The sequence below is a fragment of the Paramisgurnus dabryanus genome, chromosome 16 (assembly GCF_030506205.2).
Source record: "Paramisgurnus dabryanus chromosome 16, PD_genome_1.1, whole genome shotgun sequence".
Classification (NCBI taxonomy): Eukaryota; Metazoa; Chordata; class Actinopteri; order Cypriniformes; family Cobitidae; genus Paramisgurnus; species Paramisgurnus dabryanus.
Genome location: NC_133352.1, coordinates 13,466,047 through 13,492,814, shown reverse-complemented (window position 1 = coordinate 13,492,814; position 26,768 = coordinate 13,466,047). Strand labels below are relative to the sequence as shown.

General features: G+C 37.6%; 2 protein-coding genes across 2 annotated transcripts; one reads left to right on the top strand and one right to left on the bottom strand.

The window, feature by feature from the left end:
- Positions 1-911: 911 nt before the first annotated feature.
- Positions 912-12,730, bottom strand: clcf1 (cardiotrophin-like cytokine factor 1). The gene is made up of 3 exons (XM_065271143.2): positions 12,350-12,730; positions 3,538-3,698; positions 912-2,969 (listed from the first exon to the last, which is right to left on the bottom strand). Exons 1-3 carry the CDS (start codon positions 12,363-12,365, stop codon positions 2,019-2,021), a joined length of 1,128 nt encoding a protein of 375 aa, XP_065127215.2. The 5' UTR covers positions 12,366-12,730; the 3' UTR covers positions 912-2,018.
- Positions 12,731-14,234: 1,504 nt separating this feature from the next.
- On the top strand, positions 14,235-25,980 carry ssrp1a (structure specific recognition protein 1a). Its single transcript, XM_065266572.1, has 18 exons — positions 14,235-14,373; positions 14,736-14,791; positions 15,394-15,579; positions 16,573-16,678; positions 17,325-17,518; positions 17,600-17,700; positions 19,152-19,281; positions 20,320-20,423; positions 20,567-20,695; positions 21,164-21,385; positions 21,639-21,711; positions 22,195-22,324; positions 22,418-22,463; positions 22,599-22,734; positions 22,869-23,036; positions 23,784-23,878; positions 25,173-25,332; positions 25,529-25,980. The coding sequence occupies exons 2-18, from the start codon at positions 14,738-14,740 to the stop codon at positions 25,607-25,609; spliced, it is 2,115 nt and encodes a 704-aa protein (XP_065122644.1). The 5' UTR covers positions 14,235-14,373; positions 14,736-14,737; the 3' UTR covers positions 25,610-25,980.
- The last annotated feature ends 788 nt before the right edge of the window (positions 25,981-26,768 follow it).

The following is a 26,768-nucleotide window of genomic DNA, read 5'->3' as shown; positions in this document are numbered from 1 at the left end:
GGGGCCAAAGTCGAACGGACTCTGCATTACGCATTTCGCTGAGTCTCAAACCACGCGCCTCCGTGTGCGTGCGCACGCGCCCGTTCCTCCTCACCGAACTCATCTTTTCCCGTAATTTGTGATAATTGCACATAAAGAACGTGTCACACCCCTGTGTTCGTGTGGGTGTGGTTGTGATAACTATAGTGCAGGTGTGTTGCTCAAAGGGATAGACCGATTCTCATTGATCCTTTAATTTTACCCCACACATGGCCCGAGGGACGAATCATTAAGCACCTGAATGTTTGTTCACCTACAATATCAATCATGTGTGTGTGTTTGTTTGTACGGAGATGTGTTTGTGTGAAATGTGACATTTGTTTGTTTCCTGTATATGAATGTTAACCATGTGTGTGTGTACCAAATTAACTATAGAGGCCTATTTTAGGAAGAAATTTGTACCCAAAAGTGTCAAAACCTGAGCAAAACTTCCCTTTGGGGATGACCTCATTCATAAAATGCTATTAAAATCATTTTTTATATTATTTTATAAAGTCTTCTGTCATGGTTAGGGTTAGATTGCGGGTAAGGTTATAGTATTTATAACTAATAGAAAAATAATAAAAGTCTATGCATTGTGCTCATTAAACATGTGTACGTGTGTGTGTGTTGGTAGGTGAGCACTTGGGAAGAGGAGAGGCGTGAGAGACAGATAGAGGGATGATAGGATGTGGGATTAGATGAAAGGACAGAGTGGTCGTAAATTTTACTCAGACAGACGAATAAAACTCTCACTATCCTTTCAGTCTCTATGCTTTTTCCTCCAGGGGTGAGACACACACACATACACAAATACACACATACACACATTGTAGTCAGTAATGGTCTTTTGTACTCCTAGAAGAAGAAAAAAAACTCACAACATACCGTCATACCCCAGAGAAATAAATAATATTAAATAAATATAACATACAGTTAATACGACATTTACACAGACACAAAAAACACTTTACATATTGTACACAAACACGCACACATATATATTACTCCTCCTTAATTTTCATGTGTGTGATATACCATGTTTTTACATGGCACTCCAAAAATACTATGGTATTAAACGTCACACTAGTACTAGGGTACTGAATGATTACCTGCTTCAAAGAATACCATGATATGACTATCATTTTTGACACTGTGATACCATAAAACATGGTAATACCATAGTGTTTTAAGATATAAACCATGATAAAATTTCAGAAAATATCACCATGTCCAAAAAACATACAATATTGTGGTACTTCTGTGTTTATCCACTCACATAAATACACACACACAGTGTGGACATCGGATTTTTGCATCTGTTTTTTTGCAAAGAATGCGTTGGTGTGCGTATGTGCGCGGAAAAAGACGAGTCAATGCCAATGAGGCGTCACTGAGTCAGTTTCTGAGGCAGCGAAAACTCTCCATTGTTTCTTCGGTTACGCCACACGTCCCACACTTTTCCCCGTTCACCCTTTCACTACTGCCCGCTTTCAGACATGATTCACTTTCCTTCTGCTGAATCACGTCTCGTTCTCAATGGGTGCTCTTTTCCCTTTGTCTCTGATGTACATCGCGTCTTCTGGCCGTCCTTTCTGTTTGGTGATTTAGTGCAAAGCGTGACCATCAAAAGTTCTTAGATCTCCATCCATAGAGCATGAAGCAATCTGTTTCGCACATAACTTTGCTCCGTTCCAAAAACCAGTGAGCTGCCTCCACAGGCAACACTGAAAGTTTTAAAACTAAAGTAATGTTGCCTCCATTTGTTTCATATCTAAGCCCCGATCACCTGTGTTCTTCATGGGGAAAGCTATCCCACAATGCAATTGGACCTGTTTAATAAATCAATACATTCGAGATGGCGGACAAATGCTGATTATAAACATCCCTAAGTTTAATACTGAATAGTAGTTTGAGCCAATATCTGTGTGCTGTGTATTTGCTGACATATTGTTAGCGAGGCAACTCACTAAGTTTTGAAGCAAAGCCACTGTTTATTTTCAAACACGCAGTCGTTTCTTCAATCTGGTGAAGTCTTTGGCGGACCTCCACAGCCAGCTTTGCAGCTCTCGCAGTACCCAGAATCCCTCCACCTTCCTTGAGAAGTCATTAGGGACAGGATGCGAAGAGAGAACAGGGGCGCCCAATAAAGTATGTACATCAGCGGCCGGTCCACCATACTGATAGAGGAGGGACAGAGGAGATAGGCCTGAATGAGATGACTGTATGGAGCGCATTATACGTCGAGGTGAGGAAAACAGTAGGGGCTCCTTTCGGCTCCCGAATTTTACAATCGTGTGATTCATGTTATTATAGGTGTGTTTGATGTAATTCACTTTTGCCGTTTTCTCTTCTTCGAAACTCAGCAGTCTTCTCCTCTTCCCCCACCTCTCCATTCCTTCTTCCTTGGCACCCTCCTCCTTTGCAACCCAACTCTCCCCTTCCTTCCTCCTACCTCTTCGCCCCCTCTCCGCCCTGTCTCTATCACGCTTTATGTCCGCCCGACTTGCTCCCTGTCTCGCACCCTGAACGCCTCGGTTACGAGGCGCGTAGCTACGCAGGGGCGCGGGGCTGTTCTCGATCATTCCTTGAAACTGTGACATGGGCTGGGCGTATCCTTGTGCGGGCGTGGCTGGTAAGTTGCCATTGGGAGGTGAAGTGTAGCCTAGGGCGTTCATCAAACCGGATATCGAGCCGAGTAAACCACTGAGGCCGGAGCAGAAGTGAAGGAGGGAGCTCTGGAGGTAGGGGCACAGGGTGGAGCGCGCCAGCTCCCTCACGGCACAGAGGAGAACGCTGTACGCGCGCTGGTTCTGGGCGAGACGAGCCCCGTTCTCAAGGCCACGCCACAGGTCCACACGCGTGGCAGCGCTGGGAACGGATAGAGAGGAGCTGTTTGGACGAGGAGGGGAAAAGCCTGGGTCGCTAAACGGAGGCCCAAGATATGACAGCTGAAGACCAGATAGAAGAAGAAACATTAGAAAGTGAACAAAATACATGGTTTTTAATGATAATGATGACTTGGTTGTTACAAGGTGTGTATACAAATTTTAGTATAAGCACTAATGTTTACAAATACAACCTTATTGTAAAAGGTCACTAATTATTGTCGCCAAAACTTCCTGTTGGTCATAACACACTTTCAGAAAAGGTACAAAAGCTGCCACTGTTGCGGTACCCTTACTAAAAGTACCTAGGAGGTAAATATTGGTTCCTCGGTGGCATATAATTGTAAATTTCAGGACCTTTTTTAAGGGTACCGTCCCAGTGACAGCTTTTGGAATTTTTTTTGACAGTGCAGACAAGTAACCTTATTAAACAATTTCAAACCAAGAATGCATTATTATACGCTTTAACATGAAGGTAGAAGATATAAGCAACTAGTTATTAGACAGGAAGACATTTCATAATACAAGTGATTAATGGAGAAGAGCATCCACAGGCAAACATTTATAAACAGAAAAGCCTCACATTCAAAACACCCACACAGATCACCCACATAAACAGCATACGACTTACATAAGTGTCTCTGATTTCTTTCAGCTGGTGGTCCAGGTATTTGGTCAGCTCGTATGTTCTTTCTATCGAGCTCCTTTCATTGGACAAACTGAGTGTTCGGTCCAACACCTGGCCAAACCCCGAAGCAGCAGCCAATAGCAGCATCAGGAGAATTTGACGGACTGAAATAAAAATGCAGTAGAGCAGGGATTTCAGTGAAGTATTTGCATTTGTGAAACAAACATGTTTTTAAAGGGAGATATATATTTTTTTAAATATGCTCATTTTCCAGCTCCCCCAGAGTTAAACATTTGATTTTTACAGTTTTGGAATCCATTCAGCTGATCTCCGGGTCTGGAGGTAACACTTTTAGCATAGCTTAGCACAATCCATTGAATCTTATTAGACCATTAGCATCTCGCTGAAAAATGACCAATTATTTAAAACTTGATTCTTCTGTAGTTCTGTAATGTTATTACACAGCGCCCGAAAATAGTCCCCTTGGTTACCTTTAATAGCAGGGGACTATTTTCGGGCACTGAGTAATATCATTGCGCCTGCTGCAGCCATGGTACGGCAGCAAAGTCCTTGATTCTTACACCAGAATGAGAGTATAGTTCCTAGACATATCGGCCTAGAACACTAATTTTTAATTTTCCGTCGGTCTTAGTACACAGTGCAACTACAGAAGAGTCAAGTTTTAAAGAGGAAAAATATCAAAACTCTTTGGTTATTTTTTAGCACGATGCTAATGGTCTAATCAGATTCAATGGATTATGCTAAGCTATGCTAAAAGTGCTAGCACCAGACCCAGAGATCGGCTGAATGGATTCCAAAACGGTAAAAAATCAAATGTTTAACTCTATGGGAGCTGGAAAATGATCATATTTTCAAAAAAAGTGTAGTGTTCCTTTAATGCAAAGTTTAAAAACATGTCCATCACAGTTAGTTATGCTAACCAATTCTCTATTGTTTTTAAAAGTTTTTCTTTCCGATACTTGTCTGCCAATAATTTTATTTCTTTGTTTCAGAAGAAAACATCAAGGCAGGAGAAATTCTGACAATCTGTCTGTCATCAAGCCAAAACTAATACATCAATTTTTTTATATTTTTCTAACAATGAGCTTAGATATATTATACAAGATTATACAGTTGAATGTCATTGCTTTACTTATACATTTTCATGAGGACATGTTTTTGAAAACTGGTTCTCTTGCTGATTACTGGTACAAAGTTTATTTGTAGAGAGAGGGGGTTTCTGTAGCCCAACTGTTAAAGGGGACATATCATGAAAATCTGACTTTTCCATCAGACTTTAAAACTTCACATACGTACTCTGGGGACACCAAATATTTATTTTACATCTTAAAAAAGTCTTGTAAACATGTTCCCTTTAAGCATTGTGTTGGCACCACAAAGGTCATGGGTTCAATCCCAGGGCACACATGCTGATGCTGATACTGTTAATGTTTTTGGAGAAAAGCGTTAACGTAAAAAAGTGTAAATGTAAACGTTTCTGCACATTATCTTTTATTAAAAAAATAATTTTGAACAGAAGCTCAAATAGTTAATGCATTATAAGCATTTCTAAAATCTTTAAATGATATTTATTGCAATATTGTATAAATATTATTTTAAAAATATTAATTACACACACGCACGCACACACACACACACACACATACACACAATAAGAATACATTATTAGTGCATAATGAGTAAAGTACCATTACAGTTATAATGCTAACACTTTACAATAAGATTGCATTAGTAAACATTAATAAATGTATTTACTAACAGAAACAAACAATGAACAAATTTGTGATTTTTAGCTTGTACACTTTACTAAAAATACTTTGCTGCCTTAACATTTTTTGTTGAATCAACTCGTATTTACAAATAATTTCAACTTACTATTATCTATCTTGACTAGAGATGAATTGTTATAACTACAGGTGAGTTGTTATTATAACTTATAAAATTAAGTTGACTTTCTCAACTATATTTTATATCTCTGTTGACATGACTTGTAAATCTTAATTGATTTAACAAAAAATATTAAGACAGCAAAGTATTTTTACAGTGTATTTATTCTTGTTATGTTAATTAATGTCAATACAGTTTATTACTTACAGCAATAAGTAAAGTTAACTGCTACAATGCTTGATTTTATAAATGTATTAGTAAATGCCAAAATTAACATGAACTAAGATTGATAAATGCTATAGAAGTGTTGTGCATTAACTAATTGTTAAACTTATTGTAAAGTGTTACCGTTAGGGATGCTTAACGATTAATCGCGATTAATCGTTAGCAGAATAAAAGTTTTTGTTTACATCATATATGTGTGTGAACTGTGTATAATAACTTTGTATAAATAAATGTACACACATGCATGTATATGTTTTAGAAATGTTTATATACATTTTTCATATTTATGTATAATTTATATTATATATAAATATAAATACTATGAATGTGTTCATATTTATATATATACATATTTATTATACACAGTTTACACACAAACTTTTATTCTGCTAACGATTAATCACAATTAATTGTTTAGCATCCCTAGTTACCGTTATAACTTAATTAGATAAAACAAAAAATAAATAGGTTTATGGTATAAATAATTGATGTACAATAACCATCCGATACTTATGTAATTTTTAGTAGGTTCCCCTCATGTTAAACAGAGCCATAATTCATAACTAACTAATGCTTGTATATATTTTAAAATCAATTTAAATCAATCTCATCGTATAATGAAATGTTTGCTTGTGCTATCTTTCTTTAAAACAGATGCCACTTGCCACAATATTATTTCATTTAATATAGGCTACTGCCATAATTCATGTTTAGGTATCCAAATGCTTTCTGCATTTGCAAATGTAAGATCTTATTGGTGTTAATGTGTGTGGTCCTCTGTGTCTGGGATATGTTTTTGTTTGGAGTTTGTTTGCAGAGTTCAGTTTAGGATTAAACGAATGTGCATGCCTGTACGCAGAGCAGTGCATCTGTTTGTATTGTATATGTGTGTAAAGGTGCCAAACTATAAGGTTGCTTTTAGACCCATGTCCTCTGAAATCACACAGGGGAAATGATGGCAAATAATGAACCTTCGAACTTCTAAGAGGGTCACAGAGTACTCTTATTATGTGTGTGTATGTGTGAGCCTGAGGGAGTCCACTGGCACAAACACATCACTCTTATTCGATCTCTCTCACCCAATGTTCTCTCTCTCTCTTGTGTCAAGCATTCAGAGGAACATGTAAGAGATGTGTAATTACTTGTTTGAGGCATTGTGTTTTCAACAGGTGTGAAATATGTGCACCTCCACCCCTTTCGTTTTTCTTTTTATCTCTGTTCGTCTCTTCTTCTCGAACCCCCCCACTATCCTCCTGTCCATCAAGCTTTTCTCCGTCCTTTCTTCTCGAAGCGCTCTTCATCACACGTTTTCCTTCCTGTCACACATTGTCTCTCTTTTTCCTTCATATTCCCCTGTCAAGATCTCCGAGTTGTTTTTTTATCTTCTCACACACGCCTTTTTTCCTCCCCTTCTTTTAAAGTGGTTTATCTCTTCTTTGCCCCCGGCCAAAATAACAACAGCTTATTAACCTCGATTAGCCCTGCCAGTTTTCCTTTTCAACTCTGTTGCGCTCAGTTTTTTCCGCTCTTTTCTCCTCTAATTCACTTATTCTCCTACAACAGGGAGAGATTCTCATGAAACGCTCACAGAGAACATTCAAAATGCTACCTGACACACACACGCACGCACTCCTTAGCAACACAAACTCACATAAAGACACACCTTTTTCCAGACCTGAGGTCAGAATCCTTCACAAAGCATTTCGGTGAAAAACTTCAGCATCTCGAAAGGATCCGGAATTACGGTTCAAGGATTCTTCAGGACGTTACAAATAAATCCACTAAATTTTGTTCTTAACTTACTTTGAATCTTTTATCACATAACAAAAGACTCAATTGTGACCCAGTCTGTGAAAACCCAGCTAAAGTCATTTTAATATAATGTAAAGAACATTGAAAATATAACCCTGATATCTTTAATAAGTAAGTATATTTAAATCATTGTGAAACCATGACTGAAATCAAACTTTAATGCTCATAATCTTATAATTAGATTACATTGTCAAAAATAAAGGTACAATGCTGTCACTGGGGCAGTACCCTTTTAAAAGGTACCATTTAGGTACAAATATGTATCTTTGAACTGCCGATATGTACATTTGAAGAACCAATATGCACTCTTTGGGTACAAAGGTGTAACTTTTTGAAAGGGTACTGTCCCAGTGACAACTTTTGTACCTTTATTTCTAAGAGTGTATGAGACTTTCATAGATTTCGTTTTCAGCCTGGATTTCACAGACAGGTTCAAAATTATAGGCAACTGAGACTGTTGCCTTTAAATTAAAAGTATGAAGCTATAAAAATGAATGTAAACAGCACAGTAAAGAAGAAAAGGTCTTGGACAATTCAGTAAGATTCGATATAAGTTTATATTGGAGAGTATGACTCTGGTATCTTTGGCCATTCTCACGAAATGCGTATAAATAGCACACAGTGTGAAAAATCGTGCAATGCATACGCCAAATGGCAATTTTGCATGCATATGATACGCCAGTCCTTCCTGTTCACTTAAAGGGGACATATCACGAAAATCGGACTTTTTCCATGTTTAAGTGCTATAATTGGGTCCCGGTGCTTCTATCAGCCTAGAAAATGTGAAAAAAATCAACCCAGTAAGTTAGTTTTGGTAAACCATTCTCGGAAAGCATGTGAAGAAATAGGTCATTGAAATCTGGCTCCCCTTGTGATGTCAAAAGGGGATAATACAGCCCCTTAATCTGCAGTATCCAACCCCAACATTGCCATTTAGTGCAGAGATCAACTTATTTGCATTTTAAAGGACACACCCAAAAACGACACATTTTTGCTCACACCTACAAAGTGGCAATTTTAACATGTTTTAATAAATTATTCATATGGTATTTTGAGCTAAAACTTTACACACGTACTCTGGGGACACCAAAGATTTATATAACAAAAGTCTTGTGAAATGTCTCTTTTAATCCATCAGGCTTCCTGTTTTATGTACTGGTTTCTCTTTTTTTAACCATTGTCGCTTGGGTTTGGGGTTAAAACAACTTTTTGTTACATAAAATGAAATCCTAACTCAAACCCCAACTCCAAGCGACCAGTTTAAAAAAAGACAAAAGCACAGAGAAATATTAAATGACAAATCCCAAAAACCCCAAACCTAAATGAAAATGGGAAAAAATGAGAAACCAATACATAAAATTATGCATAAAAGATTTTTTAAGTGAACGGGAAGGACTGGCAAATCATATGCATGCAAAATTGGTATTTGTGGTATGTATTGCACGACTTTTCATACTGCATGCTATTTATCTGCATTTCACGAGAACGGGTTGTTGTAAATCTGAGCACAGTTTGTGAGTTTTTTTTTTTTTTGAGATCTCTAAAGGACACGGTCTCCATTTGTCTGCTAATTATTTTAACATTTTGGTATAAAATCTCAACATTCAAATATGGCATTATAAAGACAGGCATTTTAGGACAGTAACTAGATTTCTAAGAGGAAAATGCGAGTGGTGTCTTCTGAACAAACGCAAAAAGTAAAACCGATCACACTTCTCGAAAAGCTATTGAATTTTAGGACTCATTCACAAATGTAAAATTGTTTAAATTCTTACCCATCGGTTTTGAGCAATAATAGTGATGCTTACCATTTACACTATTAAAATTAAAAGTACTTCTGCCATAGGAGAACCATTACAGGCTTAATGGTTCCATAATGAACCTTTTACTTCTGAAGAACCTTTCTGTTTCCAAAAAAATGTTTTTTTTTAGTCTAAAAGTGTAAGAATTATTATTTTAAGAAACTTTGACTGAATGGTTCTTTGAGGAACCAAACATGGTTATTTTAATCATCTATATTTTTAAGAGGGTTTTTGTATTGTTGCCTTAGTAGATTAAGAAGTTCATTATTCTTAAGGTAACCCCGAATCACTTGCCATCATGTTGCTTATTTGGTTGTAAGCACAACAGTCTCCAAAAACAAAGCTGTGGCATATTTACATAACCCCTGAAACATATCCCCCACGACTTTATTGAATAACAACGGGTTTCATTAAGAAGGATTTGTGTGTATGTGTGTGTGTGTCTTTGCTTAAAGCCAGCAGCTGGCAGCAATGATATGATGTCAAATCTGTATATCAGTCAGTTTTGTCTCCACACACACACGCACACGTAGCTTCTTGCCTTTCATTCTCGAACTGATTTGTTGCCGTTGTGTTAACACTAAACAGACGAGCCTCGAAGGCTCCAGTCAACAAAAGCGAGAATTTAACCTTACGCTGCGATATCATAAAACACGTTCTCTCTTATCACATCATATAAAGTCCCACTGCCCATATGATGGGCTGGTCAGTTCACAAAGAGGCTAGTGTTTCAAATGCATTTGTGTGTTTGTGTGTTCAAGAAAGGAGGGGTCAGGGTCATGTTGTGTGTCTGTGTACAGTTAAAGTAGAGATTTATGTGCAGTCTGCACTCAATCAAATGTGCATTCTTTTACAGACTAGACACACGCAAACATAAAGGGGCACTTTGGATAGATGGTATGATGAATACACGTACTAACATTTTCAAGTGCATCCATAGATTCGGTATACATCACACTAACACACACACACAGTCGACTGCAGTCTTTCAATTACTCATTCACACACACTTACCCTCTGTGAACTCTACTAAGGGGGTATACACTTCTCAAATCTCCCTGTGGATATTTAGTTTGAAATTTATGTTAATGAAAGTTGGCCTGAGGAGATGGCCTCGTCTGCTTTGCCAAGGACCCTAAAAACAATTGGACTCCTGCATTTTCCTAATAAAATGTTACTTCTATTTTCTCATGCTTTCATTTCTCCTGTCTGAGTCGTCTCCAAGCGGAGCGTTATATCTCTGTTTCTCTCCGAGGTTCCTCTACCTCTATAATTACCTTTTTTCTTCCCCTCTTGCTTTTTTTAATTATCTCTTCCCTCCCCCTCGTCCTTTCCTCCATCTCTCTGACTTAAGTTTCTCATTTAACCGAAACGACCCACTCCTGAAAATAAATACAACAAAGAGAAGAACAACTATCTGCTCATCCGATCTAGAAGATCAAACGTGGAAATGGAACAGTTTGTATGATAGAAAGAAAGAAGGAAAGAAAGAGTGGAAAAGAGAAAGGGGCTTGGTAAAGCGAGGGGCCATGTTAATTTGGGAAAAATGTAAACAGCATGTGTAACTGTTCAAACCGTGACCAACTCATTTTATATCATTCCCCTGTGCTCCCTCTCTCCCTCTTTCTTTTTCGAGGGAATCTGGGCTGCGTTAACCCTCTTTCCTTCCCTCCATCACTCTATCTTTCTCTTTCAATCTTGCACTTCCCTCTTTATCCATCATACTCTCTCTCTCTCTCCCTCTTCTCCCGAACCCAAGTGTCTTTTCCAGACTGTCTCTTCGGACAGATTAAAATTTAAATGCGTGGGGCACAGTGACATACTGATGGTTTGGGTTTTTTCTTGCAAACATCTGAAGAAGTCTATCTGGAAGTTCGGTCTGTGTGTGATTGGTATGATAGATGCATGTGTGGCAGCATAAACTGTAACAGAGAAAAAGAAAACGTGTGTGTGCGTGAGCGTGACAGTCTGCTGTGCTGCTTTATTCGGGCGTAAATCGCATCATTTCGTCACACACCCTTCTTCCTTTTCACAGACATGGGTCCCCGAAGACAGGTGCTATGTATGTGTGTGGGTTTGTGTGTTTAGACCTTGACTAACATGAATCATGTACTTTCTCATATCAGTGTCGGTTAACAAGACAGGGGTGAACTTGCCCTATGAAGCATGCTTAACGCACTTGAGAACAGGAATAGAAGCATAACTAGTACTCATGTGTATCTGTGTGTGACTGAAGGTGTTTGTGTTTTCTTGCTTTGACACATGATGGTTGTGACATTTAAGGTTAGAAATTATTTTGGTTTGTCCTGCACAAATAAAGTCAAATATGAGCTCATTAGTTATTTTTAAAAATCTTATTAAATCATAAATAAACAATGTGTTTGACATTGTGCTTTAAGAAGTTAATTAAAATGTGCTTTTTATTTTATAAAGACTACACAAAACTACACTTTATATAGAAGATGTAAATAGCCTATTAGGCTTTAAGTTTAATCAGAAAAAAAATCAAAGACTTTTATTACATTGATTCTATTAATTTTGTATGTGTAGTCTCGCTATTTAAAATATGCAATAACAATAATTTTTAGTCACTTTTTTTACTTGAAAAGCAAAGGCATCCTGACAAAACAATTTTTAACAAATTTTTCAACTCTTTGGTCCATTTAGGACTTTTAAATTACAAACTTCGTTAAATGAATGAATTAAACACATTTAAGACGATAACTAAGAGAAGCGGCCTGACGAACGAATTAACATCTCAAACAAGCAGATTATTAAATGCTAAAAGTAAAAAACAATTATATATATTTTTAAATATAAATAAAAAAGAGTGACAGTGAGCTGTATCAAAATAAACAAAAGATTATGTTAAAATTAATTAAAATGCATAATTGATATAATATATAAATATTTAGCCTATATTACACAAATAAAACTTGTGAATAATATTTGATTGTCAGTCATTTTAATTATATTACTGCTTATAATAATAATAATAATAATAATAATAATAATAATACTTTTTTAAAACCAATTAATCGAAATGTAGAAAAAGTAATCTCTCTTACCTTTCCTGCGATGCATTTTAATTGAATCGATTCCTCTGGTTCAGTTCTGTTCAGAGTTTTTCTTTATAAGTTTATGAAACAATATTTAATAAAATAAAACAAACTTTTTCCTGCGCTGTCTGAAGTTTTAGTCAACTTTTCCAAAAGTTTCTTCCCAAACTTTGTTTCAGTTCAGTCTGTCTGGAGCGGTGTATCCACGGCTAATATCTGTCCTGTGAAATTAAATCAACTCTCTCTCTCTCTCTCTCCAGAGTGCCCGCGGTGATTGACAGCTGTTGAGAGTGACCGAGCGCGCGCTTTCTATGATGTCCAGGTGAACGTGGCTGTCGTTCAAACTTACTGGCTGACTGACTGACGAGTTGAAGTTTTATACACATGTCCCCTCTCCTCCTTCTCCAATCTCCCTCCTTCTCCTCCTCCTTCACTCTTTCTTTCTCTTCAGTGATTCACCGTTGATTCATCTTTTCAAAAGTGGAGGAAATGACCCTGCCACGAGACTCCAAAACCACAAATCTGGGAGGAATTAAACTTTTGACAGATATTTCATAATTCGTGTATTTATTTTCTCACCATCAACCAATTTTATCGGATTTAGCGGCTTTGCTGTAATTTGGCTTCGGAAAAGTCATTAAGGGTTAGTGTTTATATTGGTGGATATTCTGAGTCTTTTGTTTGTGTTATGTCTCATGCTTCTGGTATTAACTTTACCTTTATTGACGGTGAGATTGTTGTACAGCCCGCCCTCACAAGCCACTCAAACGTGCGCTTGTATATTTAACACACGTGCGTGGGTTATTTCGGAAGTGCGTAAGTGTAGTTTAAGAGAAGATAGGCACTTATTTTTAGAGCAAGGAATTAAAAGATGGTATTAACACCATGAGTATTACATAATCCTAACCAACCTGTCTTTCTGTTTCGAGCCTGTGACGTTTCATTGATTTTGGTGACTTGGTGACATATATTTGATAACTTGTGGTTCTGGCGCCCCCTGGTGTTCTACACTAGAATGCATAGACCAATTTTTCTGACGTGGGTCAAAAAATACGTTTTATAAAATGCACAATTTTATAATACTATACTATATTTTATAATTTTATATTAAATATAATATTAACAATATATTTAATAAAACATTAATAATGCATTATATAATAATATATTATATTACATTTTTTAAATGTTTTAATATTATATTAAATATAATAGTAATAATATATATTTAATATAATATTTAATAATATATTATATAATTTTTAATAGTATATTATATTACTTTTTAAAATATAATATTTTAGGTGTACCAGCCAGGTGATGTTGTTGGTTTAAGTCTACTCCAAATTTCCCTACTGGGAACAACAATGTATTTCAAAAGTGCAAATTATACAGAAATGACGATATTAAGGCAAAAGATAACTGACTTAAAATATCTTATTTAAATTAAATTATTGTAAGAAAGTACAAGAAAAAAGTTAAACAAATGTAAAACAGCTGGTTGCATATTTGTTTGTTTTTTTTTTAGCCCTGTTTTTGAATATTAATTAATACATTTTTTAATAGGGGAATATACAGGTTAGCAAAAGTCAGGGGTACCAGCGTTTGCAAAAACAAACAAATGATAATTGTAATTTCATGTAATATCATTTTATGCAGTAATAATTAATACAAAAAATTATTTGTAAACAAAAACACACATGAAATAAACGATTCTGTAATTAAAATAAAAACTCCCTATAATTGACTATTTTCTTTTCTGGAAATGCTATCTTTTAAATATAATATCTGCCTTTTTTTTTAAATATCACAAATTAAAACTAAAGCAAAGAAGAACGATCGCGGTGTCATAGAAACGCTTGACCTTTCAGAACTACTTCCGGGTGACTGTGTTCAGAAACCGGAGGTTTAACGCGGGAAACGAGAGAATAGAGCTACTCCATCACTTTATTATCTGTTTCTCTAGTTTAAACAATTACTTTTAAACACCGGGAACCAAGCATATACGTTTATTAAGCCAGTCTTCACCCAAAGTAAGTGTTAAATGCGTTTGTATTGTTTAATAGTTAGATTAAAATAACCCAGCTACAAGAATCGCGTCTGCTCCACATGTGATGTGCAGTAGCGTGAGTAACATTACACTGTGGCTGTGTTTTAGTCTAGTGAGCTGCCTACCTAGACAGTTGTTTTTCATCATTCAATCACGACTTTAAATACTCAATAAGCTGTCTAGGTAGACAACTCACGGGGTTTAAGATACAGGCAGTGTTCAACTTCAATAACAACGTTGAGAAATCAGTTCTGCATCGGATCGGTGATACGAACTTTCATGTGAATGTTGATAAGAGGTGCTGGTTTTCTATAACTCATTAACTTTTGTATTGTTTATGTACAGAGATGGGAGACACTCTTGAGTTTAACGAGATCTATCAAGAGGTGAAGGGATCTTGGGTAAGTTAAGTGATACAACACACACATCAAAGATAACACCCTCACACTATAAGGGAAATTCTGAATTTTTTATATATATACTTACTTAATATTAGTATATAATATATACAGTTTAATTTAGTGTGTCGTACACTAACTATAAAATACCGATATGTCCACTGGATGTCGCAGTTTGTCATTGTTGTTATTTTACTTACAGTAAATTGCAAGGCTTAAATAAAGCACATCAAACTCTGTGTAGTACACGCTGTTTATTACGTAAATGTTACGTTTTATAAAAAGCATGTGCTGCACAGTAAACATTTGCTATGCTGTATTTTTACATCTTTTGTGTGCAGTCCAGTTCTAGCTAGGCTGATCAGTAAAGTGTAATTTAAGGCAGAACGCATTGCATTGTGGGATGCAGCTTTTTGTGCAGTGAGGTCTGTTACTTTACAATTAGCAAATGTAAATTTGTACATCCAGAACATTTGCATGTTGTGCACAGTATGTACCTTGTGTTGCAAATAGTACACTGTTCAAAACATTACCCATATCAAACTTAATATAACCTATTGGATTTTGATCTGTTTGTGTATTTATGATCATTTTTGTTTTTCCAGAATGATGGCCGGCTGCGGTTAAGTAAGCAGTCTGTGGTCTATAAAAGCAGTAAGACAGGGAAGGTGGACAATATTCCAGCTCCAGAAATCTCTTCGGCTAATTGGCGGCGTGTCTGCCTGGGTCATGGGATCAAATTGTCCACCAGCACCGGGCACATTTACAAATATGACGGCTTTAAAGAAACAGTAAGTGTGTTGATCAAACTGTCGTTGTCTGCTCATGGTTGAATATTTATAAAGGGGAGATTTTACAAGACTTTTTTTTAAGATGTCAAATAAAACTTTGGTGTCTCTAGAGTACGTATTTAAAGTTTTAGATCAAAATACCATGCAGATAATTTGTTATAACATGTTAAAATTGACACTTTGTAGGTGTGAGCAAATTTTTTGGGTGTGTCCTTTTAAATGCAAATTAGCTGATCTCTGCACTAAATAGCAGTGCCGTGGTTGGATATGCTTTTTCGGGAAACACTCGAATTGTTAAACTATGGCAGTAACAACCGAACCTGCGACTATAATTGGCAAACACACCCCAGTATGGGTGCAATGTGTCCATATTTGTGTATGTGTGTAATTCAAGATGTTACAAGAATGCTTTTTCTCCAGGGGTTAATCAATGGCCTCCATTAATGGATTTGCTCTACGTGCGTGTTTGTAATGTAAAATTTAACATAGACAAAGTTGACGCGGGTGTTTGTTTGTCCGCCTTGTATTTACGTTTGTTTTTTAGCAGCTAACTTTAAAGTAAATTGTCGTCATTGTTTTATCTTTGCATTAGGAGAAAAGGAAATGTTTTGATGATGTGGGCAGTCTGTGTGTGTGTGGTGCTGGTTTGTGTAATCTTAAAGTGATTGTGAAGGATTCGGTAACCCAGTGCCAAACTCATTAGTGCACGGATGGATGGACACACACACACACACCTGGTGGAGTGACATGTGGAAGCGATTGTGCACTGCTAGATAAATAAACAGACTGATTGAGCGTGCTCCGCATAAGCCTCCGGCCGGATTACGCACACCTCCGCCTTCCCAGAGGGCCGAGCGGCGCAGCCAACTCTCTTTATTAATGACCCTAGTGCTGGATGAGAGAGGGATTCATGGGAAGTAATTTTGTTTATCTCTTCTTTCTTCTCCCCTTTTCTCTCTACATCGCCACCCTCGTTGCTTGGCTCCTCCACAGGATTTTGAGAAGATTTCTGCGTTTTTTAAAGCAAACTACAAGGTTGAGTTGACAGAGAAGGATCTATGTGTCAAAGGCTGGAATTGGGGGACGGCTAAATTTTCAGGTAAAGCAATTCACTGTTAGTAAACTTTGGTGCATAATGACACCTTTCTATTGCACACGACTGATGATGGCAGATAAACCGGAAGGCATTTATTTACTATAGGGAGTCACACAAGGGCTGCACAGGGTTGCAGATCCGAAATTTTCAGATCTGATACAAGCTTTGGATGCATTACATTTTTTTTAACTTGAGTGACTAGACCACATGCCACCCGCCAATCAGAAGTGATGTATTTCTTTCAAAACGTGGTGTGTGTGGTGAAATTAGATTTTTTTTTGTTTAACAAATTATTGATTACTTATCAATATTAAATTAAAAAAATTGTACTTATATGTTATGATTTTTAAGCATGTCTCTATATGTATCTTATGTCATATATACAGAGCTCTTGGAGACTTTTTTTACCCAGCCATAATATTTAGTGCCCAGAATATCTCTGAAACTAAGGTTTATGTCTTTTAAATGGGACCAGTAAGCATCCACCCTAACATTACCCCAAAACTACTCAATTTATTTAATTTGGCATCAAGACAGTATTATGTACAATAAAAGATGCTTCTTATATCGGGCTAAACATAAAAAGGCTAACACTGGCTGATCCTTAGTTCATTCCTAATGGTCAATCTGTTTGTGTGTTCGTGTTTAGGTCCCCAGCTGTCGTTTGAGGTTGGTGACAATCCTGCGTTTGAGATCCCGCTGAATAACGTATCCCAGTGTGCAACAGGAAAGAATGAAGTGACGTTGGAGTTTCATCAGAACGATGATGCTGAGGTGTCGCTAATGGAGGTCCGCTTTTACGTCCCACCCAACACTGGAGACGATGGTTCAGACCCCGTAGAGGTACGTTTGTAGTTTGTATGAGCCCGTGTGCATGCATATGCATGAACCTTTTTTGATACTGATTCTCTCTTTCTCTCATAGGCGTTTGCTCAGAATATTCTGTCGAAGGCAGATGTTATCCAAGCCACTGGAGATGCTGTGTGTATATTTAAAGAGCTTCAGTGTCTTACACCGAGAGGAAGGTACAAATACACTCAGATCCTGTCACAAAACATGACACACAAAGGGTGCATTTACACATCAAAAATATGTTAGACATGCTTAGCACGATATGCTTAAGCCCAGGATACACTGCACGATAATTGGCTGTACCAGACGAAAGATTGCAATCGTAAAACAATCGTCGCGATTTCTGTGATCGTGGCTCTTCATCGGTGGTCCTATCTCATAGACGGCAGTTTTCCCAGTCTTGCGTCCAAAGATAGACTACGATAGTTTTCTGACAGTGTCAGAAATTCGGCATGATCACCGCACGGTGTGTTTGCTGCTACAATCTGCGCGCTAGTATTTGTTTACCACGAGCGCATGCTGGTAACGTGTGACGCAGCCGCCAAAGCTTCCGTGTCAACATCGTACAGTCTACATGCCTATAGTACCCAAGTTTAAACGATCCATGTCGCACAGTGTGATAAGGTAATGATCTTATAGGAGTGCAAAAATCCTGCAGTGTATTCCGGGCTTTAGATCATCTTTTAAAAGTTATACGAAACACGTTGCACAACAGTTCAAGGTAGACATACTGACCTGGAACAGCTTATAACACAGTGAAAGTAACATGTCACTATATGCAGTGGACATGATTATACAAGATTATAGTGCTTTATTCTGAAAAAAAAATTCTTCAACGTTACTCTACTAAGTGGACCCATCGTCCTCCATTGCACTGCTAAATAGAGTCATGTGATCGCAGATGGTGTCCACCTGAGTTGACGTCATTTGCCAGCGTCGCAGTTAATTGACGCACAACACATCTTGATTTGGGAATATCCGATCTGTCCGCTTACATTGTGTATGCGTATGCTTGTATCCGATTAATTTCCACATGTGAATGAGGTCTGAAACCGACGGAAGAATATCGGAATCTGTGCGCTTTTTTCCTGCTTGCACGTCCGTGAGTCATATCCGATCTGTGCCACTTGAGGGAAAAAAATTGGAATTGTGTCACTTCAAACATGCATTGTAAATGCGGTCTTTGTTGGAAAAGCATTAATAAACTTAGTATCTTGAGCAGCACAAACACAGTCCAGTGTGCTGCCATTGTTGTTTTGTTAAACTCGCACATGTCTATAGAATGAATTAGCACATGTGCATGACGTCACCGTTATCACAGATTCATGCTTGTGTAGTTTACACGGAAACAAAAACAATTGCTTTTTCCATCCTCAGGATAACAAAATAATGAAGTTGTGTAAACAAACAGCCAAAATGCATAGAAACGTTTTGATTGAAAAAGTTACACAGCCCCTTAGACCCAGAATTAAACAAAAAAAGAAAGCAAAGTACCAACTAGTGTGAACGGATAATAATGTAATAGTTTTCTGAGTGAATTTAGTTGATTTCCAAGTAATGCAATGTGTGAGATGCATGATGTTTGTCTCGTCATGTTTGACTTAAGTTAGTGTTTTTCTCTCAGGTATGACATCCGTATCTACCCCAGCTTCCTGCACCTGCATGGTAAGACGTTTGATTATAAGATCCCCTACACAACTGTACTGCGTCTCTTCCTGCTGCCACACAAGGACCAGAGGCAAATGTTTTTTGTGGTGAGTTGACTCTTAATATACATTATATTACTCCATATAACCATTCAATGCTAAAGTATGATCATTTAATGATGAGATTAGGAGCATCAAAGTTTGATTTTACATTGATTTCAATCTTTGACATGGTCTTACTCACTCAATATTAATGATATGAAGGTTATGTTTTCACAAATTGTTTTTTACACAAATGATCAGCCCTAAAGCATTGGATGAAATTCTTGCTTAAATGTTAATGATGTTGCTGCCCTCTGCTGGTTTAAAGTAGACACAACATCAGAATATATATAGGCTTCTTTTGCTGAGCTTACACGTCAGTAAATTTGTGAAAAATCAAAGGGCTTCGTTTATCCCGTACGAGCAGGCCACTCGAAACTCCGATGTAGGGGGTATTTCTAAATCACACTAGGTCTCCAGTTAAAGGCGGGGTGCACGATCTCTGAAGGCCAATGTTGACATTTGAAATCACCTAAACAAACACACCCGTACCCCAATAGAATCTTAACCTTCATTTGATAGGCCCGCCCCACACATATGCAACCCAGGCAATGTTGTCGGTTAGTAGACACGCCCCTTACTGCGGATTGGTTACAAGTGTGTTTTGGTAGTCGGCCCGACTCCCTTTTCCAAAGTGTTTTTCAAAAATCACGCACCCCGCCTTTAATGCTAATCGCATGCAAATAGTACTTATGAGAGTGAAAAGACCCGACAAACACAAGCATCACACATTTTTACAAGTATCACTGTTGTGTCATTGATTCATTGACACATATTTTGTTATGTCATGAGATAAATGCACATTTTTGCATAATAGCTATAAGTTAAAAGTAGTTTAGATGGAAAGCTGCTATATGCCATAGTTGAAGAAAAAAAACTTTTAATCAAGTAGTCCCAATTTGTCAGACTAGATTAAGTTTGAAAGGTTTTTCTGAAAAATAGATTTCTTAAATCAAGAAACTGTCATCTTAATAACTTGACTTGTTGTTTTCGTTTGAAAAGCTGGCATGGCCCTTTTTTGATGTATTGTTTTTATTTTTCCAGATCAGTCTAGACCCGCCCATTAAACAGGGTCAGACACGTTATCACTTCCTCATACTCCTCTTCACTAAAGATGAAGATCTCAGTCTGACTCTCAACATGAACGAGTGAGTACACTCATGGGTCTCTCTCTCTCTCTCTCTCTCTCTCTCTCTCTCTCTCTCTCTCTCTCACACACATCATGAGTGGCTTTTCTGAAAGTGAGATGTTAACTGCAATTAGCTCTGCTGATCTCTCTATCTGTCTCAAGGGATGAGGTGGAGAAACGTTTTGAAGGGAAGCTTAGTAAGAACATGTCCGGTCCTCTCTATGAGATTGTCAGTCGGGTCATGAAGGCTCTGGTCAACAGAAAGATCACAGTGCCTGGAAACTTCCAGGGGTAAAATACACACAGACACTTCTTTACATCTTAAAAAACTTAAAAAACAATCACTGTACACAAAGGTTCACACTCCTTAGTGTTGTAAAGGACCTTCTGTAAATATATGAGGAGCTCAGATGCAAAAGCCACCAGACGCCACCTCTTTCAAAAATGAGATGATGATATTAACTGAATTCTCTCTGCGCATATTATACATCTATCAAATACTTTTAAATCCGCTTAATCCCGGCCTCAGGCCATTCAGAAATATCACTTTGTCGGCAGAATCCATTAAAAGTAATTTACAAGAAAACATGTCAGACGCACACAAGGGTTTTTGCATTAGAGCTCTACATATATTCCAAAAATAAAATCAATTGCTTCTTGTCAATACCCCTATTTATAAACAAGCAGACCTGTATTTTGTTTGTGACACAGAGATGAAAATCTTTGAAATAATATGAGATGATCTTTGTCTGTGTGCAGACACTCAGGATCTCAGTGTATAACGTGTGCATATAAGGCGAGCTCAGGGCTGTTGTATCCGCTGGAGAGAGGCTTTATCTATGTCCACAAGCCTCCGGTTTACCTGCGCTTCGAAGAGATCTCCTGTGTCAACTTCGCTCGAGGGACCACCACCACCCGCTCCTTTGACTTTGAAATAGAGACCAAACAAAATAACCAATACATCTTCAGCAACATTGAGAGGTGACGTACAATACCAGCAATTCCTGGTAATCTCTTTTTAAAGACATGTTTCCCTGTTCCCCTGAAGTCCTTTGCTCATTTTTTGTGCATTTTTTATGCATTTTAAATGTGGATCATGTGAGCATTTTGAACCAATGAGGGTAGAAATACCCAGCATATGATGTATAATGTGAAATTTCTCTGTGCAACGCTGTAGATCAATTCTGGGCATTGTAACAATATCATAAGTGTTATGTTGTGTTGTGTTATGCAGGGAAGAATACGGGAAACTTTTTGACTTTGTCAATGCCAAGAAGCTGAACATCAAGAATAGAGGAATTAAAGAGGTAACTCCTGGCCACAATTTCAATTCTGGTTTTAACCTGTGCCCTTTTAACCGAGCAGCTGTTATTGCCAAGTAGGTTTAAGATGTGTAATGCAAGTCAATTTTCTCATATCTTCATACACATATAAATCTTCATACAACTAAAAGCTCTCTGGTTTCATTCATAATAAAAGCAAATTGATCACAAAAAAGACAACTTTTCTCATGAGTCATTAGTTCAGACTGAATAGTGTTGTTGATTTTGTTCTTAAAATGATCTGATATTTAAAAGCTGCAGTTTGAATCTGGTATTAACTAAATAAACAATCCATTTTGTTGATGGATTTGCCCTCGTGGGAATAAGCAGGAAAGGCGTTTGAACCTCTTATTCTGTGATCGTTACATGCGAGTGTTTACACTGAAGTGCTGGTGATGTCGACACATTTAACTTCGGGGGCAGTCATGCGTTACTCTTGACATTATTTATTCAACTGTTTGTTTACAGAGCATGAAAGGCACAGACGGCTACAGCGATTCAGATGAGGACAAGCATGACGCGTACCTGGAGAGAATGAAAGAAGAGGGCAAGATCAGAGAAGAGGCGGATGGAAGCGACGAATCGGAGGGAGATAGCGGTAACTGATGCAATGAGACGAACACGTGATGTTGCTGATGCCTAAAACATGCTTGTTTGAATGAACATCTTGAATGTCTCTTATTTTCTGTAGATGAGTCTTTCAACCCTGGAGAGGAAGAAGATGAAGTCCCAGAAGAGTAAGACGTTTGCTAGGGTCTTAAAATTATGTATACAAAGATAAAGTAGCATTTAAACTTTTATTACGTTTTTATTTAATAATTTATGGTTCACATATCTTTACTATCTAATAACATGATGATGTTTCTGTGCAGGTTTGACAGTAACGCCTCAGAGAGTGAAAGTGAGGGTGAGGATGGAGACAGCGAGGATGAAAGCAAGAAGAAGAAACCAGAAAAGAAGCCCAAGAAAGTGGTAAAGGAGAAGAAAGAGAGAAAGCCACGGAAAGAGGTATGTCTAATCTGAAATATCACTGTCAAGGAGAATCACAGATGCAACAAGCTTATTTAAGCTAATAGGTTTGATAGGAACGTACACAGATGTCAACTTAATCTACTAATCTTTTCCTTTTCTGTGTACAACAGAAGAAAGTGAAGGACGCAGGTGCTCCCAAGAGGCCGATGAGTGCTTACATGCTGTGGCTTAATGGCAACAGAGAGCGAATCAAGAGCGAGTATCCTGGTATCTCTGTGACTGAGATCTCGAAGAAGGCTGGGGAGATGTGGAAACAACTGGGAAAAGATCGGAAAGAGGTTGGCAACATTAACACACACACACACCAGAAACATGAGCGTATGCCTGTCCCTTCACGGACAAAGGGTCTAACCCAATGTTGCCAGATTGGGAATGTCCAAGTATCATACCAGAAGCTCAAAATTATGGTATTGCCTGGCTAATTTGTATTCTTTATTTTGCTAAACTATCGACCGACCGTTGAAAACAACTGTAACTTGTGCTTGTGTGAGAGTGTCATTCCCCACGATAATTGTCTGAAAAGGAATAACATGCTATAAAATGTGTAAATGTGTAGGAACCACAACTAGACAAATGAGTATAGAAGCCGTACACAACGACCATCATTTGAAGTGCCACAAAATGTGTCAATTATCGTACATTATGGGATTTTTTTCCCATTATTTATCATACATTGTACGGAGGTCAAAATTATGGTACAAATATGATTAATATCATACGTCTGGCAACACTGGTCTAACCATCAATCTTAAGCTAATCTTTATTTTGTAATGTTTGACGCAATGCAGCTTGGTTTATTGTAAAGAAAATCTTTCCTCTAATGTGTTTGATATACCACTGACTACAATTATTAGCCACATGCTTCTATTTACTGAATTACTTGTTTGTGGTTTTTATTATTGTGCCACAGATATATGATAAATGTAGACATAAAGATATGATGCTCATTTGATTTTGAAGAATAAAGTTGGGAGTTTAATTGTTTAAGCAGTAATTGAATTGACCATATCTCATCTGTCTGACAGGAGTGGGATAAGAAAGCAGAAGAGGCCAAAAGACAATATGAAAAAGCCATGAAAGAGTATAAAGAAAGCGGTGGTGGAGCGTCTGCTGTTCCAAAGTGAGCAAACACACCAGATCTATCCTGCACACACCAGATCTCATTCCACATCTCTCCAAGGCTTCACCCCAAATTGCCCCCTGTATCCTAATTCACTATTCCCTACGTTGGTACACTAATATAGACAACCGAGTGAATAAAAACGTGAATCGAGTGCTGCGTGCGAAACACATGAGTTTATTTTGTAAATGAGTAATGGCCAGCCGTTGAGTGAACATCGGTTGTGCGTTTGTTATTGCAGTGCATTATTGGATTAAATGACTGCGCTCGATAATGTCCACTTTGATTTTGGACACCACCACAAAGTGGCTGTCCTCTCAAATAGTGCACTTTATAAGGGTCAGTGTTTCTGCTACATATGTCCTACCTTGGCGGCCCGCCACGCCTGCGGTTGTGGATAGAAGGGATCCAGCACACGAAATCTCGGCGGATGAGCACTGTTTTATCCTAATCCTTTACCCAAACCTAACTCTAAACACAACATTTCACAGGATTTCGGATGTATTTGTATCTCATTTAGCCAGGGCTGCTGTTTTCATCCCAACCTTAATCCTACCTCCAAATCTAATCCTAAACTTTTCGATTAGAATGTCAGTTCTCACATGGCCGTCCAATCACATTGGAGGAGGGGCGGAACAAGTATCACAACAACCAACTGGCTCACCGCTCAAGTATCACAGCTACCAAAGCACTCAGCTAAAGAAAGCTGGCGCTCAGCTGAAGAACAGCTGGCATTTGGCATCCTCCAGGCATTTTCAGCCGTGTGTAAAGCTTTCTCTGGAGCTGGTTCTCTAATAACAAGTAAATCAATATCACCTGCAGATGGTGCGGCGTTAACTACAGAAAGTCGTAGTTTACTGAAAATCGGGGCAGCTTCGCCTTCATTATCATATCACCTGCGTCCTTTTTATTAGAAATATGGGTTGCTGGACTTCATTTAGCTTTAAATGTGATCTTTTCAATATTTTGATTTTTTTTTTTGCACTCTCAAGTTCCAGATTTTTAATTTGATGCATTTCGGCCAAATATTGTCCTATTCTAACCAACCATAAACATATGGAAAGCTTATTTATTTATTTATTTGTATTTATTATTTTATTTAGATGATGTATAAATATAAATTTTCAAAAACACTGACCCTTAAGGCTGGATTTGTGGTCCAGGGTCACATTTGAGTTCACAATGATTTGCTACAGAATCTGACTTTAAAGATTGTAGATAATACCACTGTAAGAAAGGAATTATTCAAATATATGTAAAATCACTCACACAATCGCCTAACTTGTGTTTTAAGAGAAAAGAAAAAGAAAGGAGGGAAGGTGGAAGCTAAGAAGAGCGGAGGGGAAAAGGAGAAAAAGAAGGAAGGCGGGAATGAGAGCTTTAAGAGCAAAGAGTTCATCTCCAGTGAAGAGAGCTCATCTGAATCTGACCACGACAGAGGCAGCAAGCGCAAGGTGCGTGATGGGCATTTATTGGAGTTATTTAACTGGACATTTAGGATGCATCCCCCTGCCATAACTCTCAAATTTTAAACCTGTACATATTCAGATTTGCTGTGTAAGAACTGATGTCATTGACCCCAAGGTGCGCAACTGCGCATGCTGTGCTCTTTCATATAATTGTTTAATTCAGTCTTTATCTTTATCTTAGGCTTCTGATGATGATGATGATGATGAAGAGGAAGTGGCCTCCACACCACCAAGCTCTGAGGCGGAGTCAGGGTCTGACTGATGTTACACTGGCAACACAAAAGACATTTTCACATCATCTCAGGTTACACAAATACATGATGGTTACGCGGACCAAGATCTAATATTTTCTATGTGCAATCCATGCACATTTTTATACCCGCCTATTCCTTTGGACTAACATGGAAGAAGACTGGTAATATATTTCTACCAAAAGCAACATCGATAACGCTCTCAGAATTTTGGTAGGCTGATGTGTGGTTAAAACGCCTTTTTGGGTTTTACGGTTTTATTATTTTGCCTCTCTCAATTAGAGAAACTGCACTTCAGAAAATATCTTGTTTTGATGAATCTTCGTACTTTATGCTATTGAAATGTTGATCAACAATTGCAATAAAAATTTGAGCGATTCAACGCTGTGTCTGTTTAGTTATCAGTAATGTAGATAAACACTATTGTTTACAGCAAAGCACATTGGGCGGCTACGTCTAATTAGTAGCGGTTTAGGTTAAAATGCGCTTTGGTGTTTACGGCTCAAGAGCTTTACATGATTTATGATTATGAAATATGAGGTGGCGGCAGTTTGTTTAAAGGGATATTCAGACTATTGATGAAAAATTGCATTCGTGACCAACCTGATTATTCATATATAAATCAAACAAAGTAAAAAATTGTTAAATACCATTAAACAGTTTTTTTTATAGTTACAGCTTTATTATTTTAGCTGTGGGACTACTTTTATGGCTATGGGTAGCACATATCCTGTTAATTTTTTTTTTTTTACATGATCGTAACAGTTTAAAGAGTCAAATTGATTTTAATGTTGCGTTAGTACGAAACGACATCAGATGTGGAGCTCTATCAGAAGTATGAATTATTTATGCTAGTAATGGACAGCACGTCAATTGTGCTGTCGAAACAGTTTAAAACGTATTGAATCTCAAATGACTACCCTGGGATTTACGTACACCATTATTATTTTAATTACCCCCCTTAAAGAGGTCTTAAAGCAACCTTATATATTTCCTGCCATCAAACACATCTCTGCTCAACAACTATTGCCTGATGACTCCCCCCATTTATCACCCTTCCCCGCCCACTTCCTGTTAAAAGTAGTTTTTGTTAGCGCTGAAAGCTTAGTAAATGGGCTTCATCAGGGATTTAAAGTGCCAGTAATGGCCTGAAACAAGAATTTGTGTTTT

Bases quoted from the DNA above. Each gene is read 5' to 3' on its own strand.
- clcf1 (XM_065271143.2), bottom strand. The intron at 2,970-3,537 runs GTAAGTCGTATG...TCTGGTCTTCAG, and splicing joins AAGAAATCAGAGACACTTAT to CTGTCATATCTTGGGCCTCC.
- ssrp1a (XM_065266572.1), top strand. From the start codon at position 14,738: ATGGGAGACACTCTTGAGTTTAACGAGATCTATCAAGAGGTGAAGGGA. The intron at 20,424-20,566 runs GTGAGTACACTC...ATCTGTCTCAAG, and splicing joins CTGACTCTCAACATGAACGA to GGATGAGGTGGAGAAACGTT. The intron at 20,696-21,163 runs GTAAAATACACA...GTCTGTGTGCAG, and splicing joins GTGCCTGGAAACTTCCAGGG to ACACTCAGGATCTCAGTGTA.